Below are 10394 nucleotides of genomic sequence, written 5' to 3' on the forward strand. Positions count from 1 at the left end.
TCAAATGAATGCTATTTTTATGAAAAGGTACATTAATAAAATGCAATGATATGGACGAAAGAACTTTTTTCTTTATTATTCATACACGTTTAAGACTTAAATTTTTAGAAAGAAAATTTGACAGTTTATTTTTACTCTATGACGATAAATATTTTTGAAACATTTGGCGCGCCGTAGATGTACATACCTGCAAAAAATTAAGTTACAGCGGCAGTAGGGAGGCACCTGGTAAATGGGTGTGCTCTATTTCCCTTTCCAGTCTCTGATAGTTCAGACGAGAAAGTAGTCACTCTTGCTTTGTCCTCTCCCTATCCATGATAAATTAATTACGAAGACTAAGGACTTGACTGCACACTGCTATAATCATTCTACAAACAGTGCAACAAACGGCCGAATGCGGTGGTTTACTTGGCGAAATAAATTTATCGGTCGATATTACGCGAAAGGCTGTTCTAGCGTTGAGAGCTTGCACTGTCTTTTCCAGTGTTCAAAGTTCTGAGGTCAATCAAATATTAATTGTTAAAGCGGTTTTCCTCAATTCTTGCATTAACTTCTTGCGACCTGTCCTCGTGGAGTACGGGTTAAAAGTAATGCTTCACATGCTGAAGGTGCTTGCTTCAAGTCCTGAAAGCGGCATTGGTTGTTATATACACAATTAGGATAAGTAATAAATAACACTTTATCTACCTGTTTCTTCTACATAGGTATCGGGATGGTTGATGAAGACGTGGATAGATATACGATGCTACAATAAGAGGGAATGGGATGGAAATAGTGAAAATCGGGGCCCTTCCTTTCCAAAAGTTTCGAAGCCCAATTCCTAACTCTTACCCCTACTCCAAAACTTATTGCCCCTTTTAGACCTTGACCTCATTTAAATACGTAAAACCATCCCTGACGACATCAGTTCGTGCCTATAACACTTTTACATAGTTTCCAAATAATTTCTAGACTCTGTTACAGGGTAAATGACAACGAAGCACCTATCACAGAATCTAATGGAGCTGAGATACGACATATTACAGATTTTGCCGTCATCTTTGCGGCCATCTTCTACATTTTAAATTACCCAAGGGTACCAGCAAAGCACCTTGCAGATCCTAGTTGTGTATGCATCGAACAAGATACAAAAACAATAAGAACCAGCGCAGGGTCAAAAATATTTGATTTCTTGCTAGGGCATCAGACTTTCGTAGCTGAAAAGGTGTTCCACTTGCAAGCTTTATGTGATAATAAGAGGCATCATGTGTCATTTGTCATTGTACTGTTATTTTTATGAAATTTGAAGACCAATGCAGGGTAAAAAAAATTGGTGAGGTTGAAAATTCGGGTTTTTACACAAGACCATAAATGGGACACGGCAAATTCCTGCCCTTATTCTACCTCTCCTTTTCAATGAACAAAATGCCGGAAAAATTAAAACTATTTTACACCCCTGCTTTTAGAAAATGCCAAAAAAGTACATCAGCAGCAAACGTATTAGACACTAGAAATGTTTGCTAGCTGCCAAACAATTACCTCGTGCTATAAATTTAAATTTAAATTTGTTTTTGGTCAGTTGACGGCCTTCACGCTAAATTGAGTCTATATTTACTTGATCACTCGAAAATGATTGAATCCAATATGGCTACAATATGCCTTTATCACACGGTGGTAACCGATACAGCAAACACATTTATTTGTCTTACGATAATTTTTGTAGGGCTCCAATATATATTTTCTGAGTGAGATACTCTGTTTTCTCTGACGTGAGTGAGTCACTGATGATAAATTTTGATATGACCATTTCCCGTAAGGGTTAAGTTCCCTTATGGCATGTGTTTGATAACATAAGGTAAATGCTGGGATGATAACCCAAGCTTTTCACGATTTCTGTGTGGTTTCTGCTTTAAATGCGTGTGTCAGTGTAGTTGTGTGTGTTTTTTTTTCTCGAATTAATAGGCATATTGGAAGCATGACACCATTCTAGTGGGTTGCCGAGCCATCAGGGACAGGGAGATGGCATACAGGTGGTGCCTGTCTATAGCGTGCCAGGTACAGCCACTGGGTATTGAATACCTGTATGGTCACCCAAACGACGTACGAAGTGGTGCGACTGAATGCAGTGCAATATCTTCATATAAGATGTAAAAGACTCAAGATGCCAAGTAAATTTTATTCAGATGACAACGTAATGACATGATAAAGAAATTTTATTTGAATAAGCCTCGATTGGAGATATAATCCAATAATCTTCGGGGAGCATTCGAAAAAGTCTCGCAAAGAGAAACAAAGATATATGCATCAAAGTGTCTTTTACCTGTAACCAGCAAATGTTACCTAACCATTTTACTTGAAAATTGCCGCATCTATAATAAGCATCATAATTGCTACCCTCATATTGCAGTTACATTTCGTTCACATCTTCCTGAAACACATCTGTTTTTTGTTATTCATTTGTTCAACTTTTATCTCATGAATATGTTATCCCACGGTCCATAAAATGAGATAGTTACTCAGAGATGATTGTGTTGACACGAAATGATGCTGTTATTTATATCTTTTCCCGACCAATCGGATTAAGGAAATTGTTTACATACCCGGGCAGATACTTCTATAACATTAACCCTCAAGAACACATATACACATAATCTCCCTTGTGCAATTTCAAGCTCCGTTTCAAAACTGGAAGAAGCGCCAGACCAAATTTGCGCCAGACCAAATTTAATAGTGACGTCTACAAAGACAAGATATCAGGTGAGCGTATTTACCATGGTCTTTTTGTTATATGTGTTGTTGAGCCCATCCACCTGTATGAAAGGCATTTCCACATTCAACTTTTTTGCCGCGAATCCAGTAAATTTCAAAACACGGGAATACGGTGACTGAAAAAAAATCACACAACAAGAACACGTATATGCTTTGTGTATTTTATTCTTTGTTTGGATAGTCGCCTAATATAAACAAAATAAAAAAGACAGATACATCTTCATCAAACAAATATAAGTTGGTGCTTAATCTAGCTTCTGTTGTCTGGCCTTGATCAATGTAACAAACTCCATGGAAAGTATCATTTCGGTATTCGAAAAAAAACATGTTTGCTTTAACCGTTTGCTCTTCTGATTCGCTTACTATAAGGTTATCATGTTTGTCAACACATTAACTGTCACGCTTCACCTTTGGAGAGGATCAGACATTTCATGTTTTACTTAAAATTGCTGACAGTTGCTTTGAAATTGCATCAATTATCCGTGACCACTACTTAGGCCGTAATTGGTGGCAGTTATAAAAAGCACTACAGCAGACACATGCCTAACAATACACACATCAACAATTCAGATTTTACAGTACTAATTCCAGCGCACGTTTATAAAGTACTCTGACACATAAACCATAAGTGATATGCTATAAAGTAATTATTCTAGCACTACTGTTATGTGTTTTCCATGTGACTCTGGGGCTCTTTAGAAGACGTCGTATAAGTATATTGCAATCTCATTCATAAATTCAGCAATTTCAAATTAATTCTTGAACGTTCAAGCCATTTTGAACGGCGAACTTAATTATCGCTTTTTCTATTTAGTAATAATTATATTTGACATCCCTTACAACATACTGTCTCACCTTGCTTGTATTCTAGCCTCTTACGCCGGAACTATGAAGATCTACAGTGCTGGTATTTTTACCCTGCTTGTTCTGAGCGCTCAACTACTCGTGGTAGGTAAATAAGCATGTAGAACTGACGAAATATGGGCTAAAATAATCGCAATCATACCAATCCATAATCCAATAACACTAGGTCAAAATTTGTAAGACAATAGTTGTAAACATAGACACAAAACAGCACAGAACAGACAGTAAATAGACGGTACAAACAAAGTCAAATTCATGAAAGAAAGATATATGGACCTCTGGCCAAAAGACCAAGAAGTGATGTCAGGTGTTTCGAAAATAGTAAGCGCATCCTGCCCCACATGTGGCACCCGCCATATATCAATCTGTAAGTCAGATAGGTAGTGGTCACTAACTAAGGCCCAATGTCACCGATGCCATCAGTGATCATTTGTCGAAGAGAGATATTGTATTTATCTACCAGCTTGCGATACCTGCCAAAAAGCGTTTGAATGTAGAGACAAGTCTTGCTCTGGTGTAACCTTGATTTAACAGTTTGAAAGAGAGATGGCCATGTCTCTCTACAAAATCACCATATGAACTGCATGCTCTTGCATATCGTATAAGCTGGGAAATGTATACCCCATAAGCAGGTGAGAGTGGAATATTACTGATGAGGTGTGGAAAATTAATTATACTAAAGTTGAAATCATCTCTCTTGTCATATAGCCTAGTAGAAAGGTGACCATTGGAGTCAAATTCAAGTAAAATGTCCAGATATGAAGCAGAAGAGGCCGTTTCTGTAGTTTCTTTAATCTCCAATTCTGGAGGATAAATCATAGCGAGATATTTACTGAATTCAGAGTTATTCAATGAAATAACATCGTCTATGTATCTAATGTTAGGTTGAAAGTACGAGCTACAGAGACCTTTTTCTGCTTGATAAGGTTCTGGATAAATTCTGCCTCGTATGAGAACAGAAATAAGTCGGCAAGTAAGGGAGCACAGTTAGTGCCCATGGGAATTCCTGTACACTGTTGGAAAATGTGTCCTCCAAATTCAACAAATATGTTGTCAATGAGGAAATCAAGCATACTGATAATGTCTTTCTCGGTATAAAACACTTTAGCATTAGTTGTATTTTTAACGAAATATGTAGAATTATACCCTAATACCACATATTTGTAACGGCGTGAACCGTTTTTGTAGAAAAATGCTTGGTTGATGATGTTTTTCAAGCGTTCTTTCAATTTATCATGTGGTATTGTGGTATACAATGTGGAAAAATCGAAAGTTTTAATAGATGTTATTTTTGAAACAGATCTTGATTTCAAATTTTCCAAGAGTTCCTTCGAATTTTTTAATATCCACATTTGATTTATACCACTCCGAGAAAAGACAACATCACAGTATGATTGAAGTCCCCGTTTAACAGTACAAAGAACAGAAGTCAGTATCTTCGATAACTCTGTTGTTGAACATTTTGAAGATCCTGCGATAAACCTAGCTTTGTAAGGTGTTTTGTGGAGCTTTGGTATCCAGTATAAGCTAGGCAACTTATTATGGTCATCCTTTGTTGTAATATTAAAATTATCCATGAATGACTTATGGTTTGCCAAAATTTCAGATTTGTTGAACATTGATTGTCTGTAAGTGGAGTTGGTTGAGGTCTTAGTTACACCAAGTTCGTCTATAAGACATTCAAAATAATACTTCTTACAGACAAATACAATGTTATTGGCAGCTTTATCAGCAGGGACGACAACATATTCAAGTTTAAAAATCCACATTTCGTAATGCATATTATTTTATTTACTACAAGGATCTCCCCATCCAAAATTGAAATTTAATTTAAAAGAAAAGATGATCATGTTTTGTCTAGGTGCTACCTTCCTCTTGTCAAGTAAAATTTTCGGATTGACAGTCTTAAAATACGTAAATACCCATGCTCTGCATGTATGTATGCAATCTACAAACACTTCGTCAGCTCAATGCGGAATTGCCACAGATCACAAAGCGTGAAGAATGCGTATCCTCTCATATAGGTAGGTAATTCCGGCCATGGGTTTCATCAGCCAAAGTACCGATGAATCCACAAGATATCCAAAGTCAATTCAATATACCGAATTGCTTTAATGTCGTTTCTTTATGTATTTTTTGTAGTGCTTATGTTGCGATGATGGTTGGTCTGAGCACAATGGACACTGTTATTATGTTCAAGATGAAAAGATGAACTTCGTTGACGCGCAGTGTGCATGCAATGCAAATGATGCGTATCTGGTAAAAATGGACGACCAGGAGGAATCTGATTTTGTGACAGGTAGAACACACAAAGGAAACACTGACGCACCTACCTTCCTACTAAAAAATTTCCCCTTGTTCTTATGTATGTATGTGTCTGTCTGTCTGTCTGTCTGTCTGTCTGTCTGTCTGTCTGTCTGTCTGTACGTACGTACGTACGTACGTACGTACGTACGTACGTACGTATGTATGTATGTATGTATGTATGTATGTATGTATGTATGTATGTATGTATGTATGTATGTATGTATGTATGTATGTATGTATGTATGTATGTATGTATGTATGTATGTATGTATGTATGTATGTATGTATGTATGTATGTACGTACGTATGTATGTATGTATGTATGTATGTATGTATGTATGTATGTATGTATGTATGTATGTATGTATGTATGTATGTGTGTATCTAAATATGTATCTATTGATGTATCTATCTATGTAAATATCTATGTATCTAGGTATCTATGTACGTTCGCACGACAGGTTCAAATTAATTGCGTCTTCTATTTTTAATAGGCTTAATAAGTGATACTGTTTGGATTGGCACAAGGCGAGCGGTTGTTGATTGTGGTTGTTCCAAATGGTTTATGATACATGGCCTGACTCAGGTAAGAATACTTGATACGCTTGGTATATATTTTTGTGGTGTTGATAAAGTATACGTTATGCGTTGCACCCAGGCATAATGTGTCGCGCAAGCACAGTTGCCTGCTGTTTTATGTTGCATATGTTGTATCGGACATGATTTGCGGAGACATGGTAACAAGGGAAAGAACAAGCGAATGGTGTAACGTGGTTGACAGGACTGGTGCCAGCCCACTATGCTGACGATACCCCCTATGGACGGGTCTGGTGCGTAGCTTTTCTACACGTAACAATTTGTCTTGTAAAATTTTGGTACCATTTTGTATGGCCGTCGGTCAAAAAGGCAAACAAAGCAAACCCCTCCTAAACCGAACAATCTTCCAGTAAAAGTGGATAGTAACCTAAATGGGTAAACACAAAGTCATTTGACCTAGAATTTATTGGTAACTGCGAAATAAATTGCAGTGGCGACCCTTGATTATGATAGCTAAACTTGTTCGACATAGAAATTTGAACCCTACATTATTGTGTAATTTTATTAATAAGACATCGATGGCGAGGACAAAATCACGTTTTTACGTATCGTGAAGATTGTGCTAACGAAAGCATTATTGATGATACATTCTGCTAGTTTGTCATCAATATAAACGTATTTACTTAACTATACCGTTCTTGGTTAAAGACTGTTCGTGTTTTAAATACGTATAGTCACACAACGTTCAAAAGATGTATCATTGAGTAACCCAAGACGTTACCATTCAAGAATTGATATATTTTTACGGCTTTATATTGTAATGTAATTGATTACCACTGGCAGATACAGTGTACTTTATGTCACAAAGTAACTGTTTTGTTTTCTAGGCGGTGTTCACCAGCTGGAGTCCAAGCGAACCCAATAACAGTGGAGGTACCGAAAATTGTGTCGAAATCCGGACTAGCGATTATCTTTGGAATGACCAGACATGCAGTGATGAGCTGAAATCAGTGTGTGAAAAAGCAAACTGGTGAGTACATCGGATCTATATCGTAAATGATTGGTTTTCGAATTCCAATTGTGGTTTGTTTTGTTTGAAGAACACCAAGTGCATACGTACCAGAGAAAAATTATAACAATAGTATCAAAAGTTACAGCTATTTACATTTAATGTGCAAAATCTCTTCCGTTTATTTCAATGTCGATTACTTGAATGACCCATGACCATCCCGTGCGATTGAACAGGAAAATTCAATGACAAACAGGCAGTACACGAATTCGATGCCGTTGTCAACAACAATGAACATTTGTCCCAAAACGCTGCTTCTCGAACAAATATATCTGAACTTTAAGTTATTAAGAATAAGTTTTATCCGTACAGGTAGTCAACAAACCTCAGACATGGGAAGCAATACCTGCTTTGTATTTCTAGATATTTCAAAATAAACGGTAGTGAGTAGAAAGAAAATTGGGAAAAGGGTACATTCAAGAGAGCGAGAGAGAGAGAGAGAGAGAGAGAGAGAAAGAGAGAGAGAGAGAGAGAGAGAGAGAGAGAGAGAGAGAGAGAGAGAGAGAGAGCACGTCAAGGAAATGATCAACGTTATATTTTATGTAATGTTTCAATAATCACTTTTTTCTTTACGCAGATGCCGAAAGAATAAAAATATACCATATCGGCCATGGCATTCGATTGCGTTACTCCAATATTCCGAAATAATTTTCATTCTTTAAATTAAATGTATGGTATGGTGTATTGCTGTGTTATTCTGTACTGTTCTGTTCGTAACACACAACTTGCAAGACGTTGTCTCACTCTACATGGGAAAATGTCGGCGATAAAGAACAGGCACCCGAAGACAATAGCAAGAAAACACTTACTCCAGTTTCCTGTTACTTAAGCATGGCACCAATCGACCTGTAGTTGGTATTTAGTAGTATTAAAGTATGCATCAAAGCAAAATGCATTTTCAGAATGTATCTTCTCTTTCTACGAGACACTACTTGTTCCTTCCATAATGGTTCCTTCCATAAGAAAATGTTTGGTGCTACACTACAAATTAAGTTTTACAGGAGTTAATATGGGATATTAGAGAGATTAAGATTGCATACGAAAATGGAACGGATATCCGTCATCACTTTCTGCACGCTCTTATCATATTCTGATTATGCCACACGTTCTCTTGTCGTTTGACAGTAGTTGTCTTCGTGAAACCGTCACTTTTCTCGTACACCTTTTACGAGAGAAATATTTTAAACTTGCTTCGTCATTGACTTGATGTTTAATACCGACATTGCTTAGTTTCGCATTGTATTGTTGCTTCTATTTTATCGATTGCCGTCTGATTTTGAGATATTTTTTAGAAACAAACTGGTACAAAGCAAAAAAACCCAGCCCACACTAGTGAAATGGCAGATTTTGCGGCGGCAGACGTGGCATACGCACTGCTGAGAGAATTTAAGCTCTGTTTTATTAACCTAATATCATCGCAAATTCTCTCGTCAATGCGCGAACTAAATGATGTGACTATGCTATGCGAGTTGACTGCGTGAGTCGGCACTTCTTAATCTAGATGTACTCCAAGTGTGTTTACTTTACGTATAAATATCAAAACAGGATCTATCTATCTATATATAAATCTATAAATCTATAATTTTATCTTCTATCTATCTATCTATCTATCTATCTATCTATCTATCTATCTATCTATCTATCTATCTATCTATCTATCTATCTATCTATCTATCTATCTATCTATCTATATCTATATTATATATATATATATATATATATATATATATATATATATATATATATATATCAGTAAAGATGAGTTTTTCAGATAGTTCTCAGTGTTGTTCTTAGAGTAGCTTGACAAGAGCGGGTGAATGTATTTACACATGTCTACTGATTCGGTCATAAATTTTGTTTTCATTGCGTTGGTAATGTTGACACAAGGTTTTGTCCTAAGAGTAGGACTTCAACAGGTGAAAATATGTCAACAAAAGAAAACATGGACAAAACTCACAACAAAACAGGACTAGTGTTCATCTTCATCAAATGTTGAACGTATCTTACATGCTGAGTGAGCTGCAAAGTTACAAATATAGATTGTGATAACTCTTACCGTTTATTTGTTGCGTAGAAATATAGTAGCAATTTCAAATTTGCGCCAATGGTTATTAAGTTTGCCTATCTAAGGGCGCTGTTAAAATTGGTATTGAAATTGTTTGTCGAGCACAATAAGCCTAGAATGTTTATCGTTGTAAACATTTTATATATATATATATTATATATATATATATATATATATATATATATATATATATATATATATATATATATATATATATATATATATATATATATATCTATCACATGAACTGGCCCGTATCTCCACCTGTGTGACGTACACCAGCACAGATAAGAAATCCATATTACCGCTGTTGTACGTCATCAACCGGAACTTTTTTCTGCAATGGTACCGTTCGTACATGCACGTTGCCACACAGACCGATTTGTCGTGATCGATGCCGTGCTCTCATGACATTTTGACAAAATGGTGAAATCAAGATTTGGAAAATAGAAGGCATGTCCAACGACATTTCGAGTCGCTAAAGCTTTAGCTATACCCAAGAATCGAATTAGGATGCCGTCGATTGTTATAATGGCTCAGTAACGTCACGGCTCAAGTCGTAAGGCTCAAAGTGGACGTCATCGTACCTGGCGATCGCCAACCGACGTCGTAGCTGGCGATCCGAGTTTGGCGATAAACGCAAAAGATACACTTTAACGTAAGTTCAACTAAATAAATGAGTAGCGTATAATCTCCAGGAAAGCGACATAGGAGGCATAAGCATAAATCATTCGACGAACAACGATAAATTTCCTTCATCACCCAAATTATTCCGTCGTTTCTCGATCGGAATAATACCTGCAG

The 10394-nt window shown here is 36.6% G+C and overlaps 1 protein-coding gene across 1 annotated transcript; it reads left to right on the forward strand.

Annotated features, from left to right (window-relative positions):
- The first annotated feature begins 2582 nt into the window (after positions 1-2582).
- LOC139129481 (perlucin-like) lies at positions 2583-8420 on the forward strand. Its single transcript, XM_070695118.1, has 6 exons — positions 2583-2736; positions 3620-3696; positions 5755-5911; positions 6414-6505; positions 7344-7486; positions 8103-8420. Coding segments are annotated over exons 2-6 (453 nt in total). The 5' UTR covers positions 2583-2736; positions 3620-3636; the 3' UTR covers positions 8104-8420.
- The last annotated feature ends 1974 nt before the right edge of the window (positions 8421-10394 follow it).

The sequence above is a fragment of the Ptychodera flava genome, chromosome 3, assembly GCF_041260155.1.
Source record: "Ptychodera flava strain L36383 chromosome 3, AS_Pfla_20210202, whole genome shotgun sequence".
Taxonomy (NCBI): domain Eukaryota; kingdom Metazoa; phylum Hemichordata; class Enteropneusta; family Ptychoderidae; genus Ptychodera; species Ptychodera flava.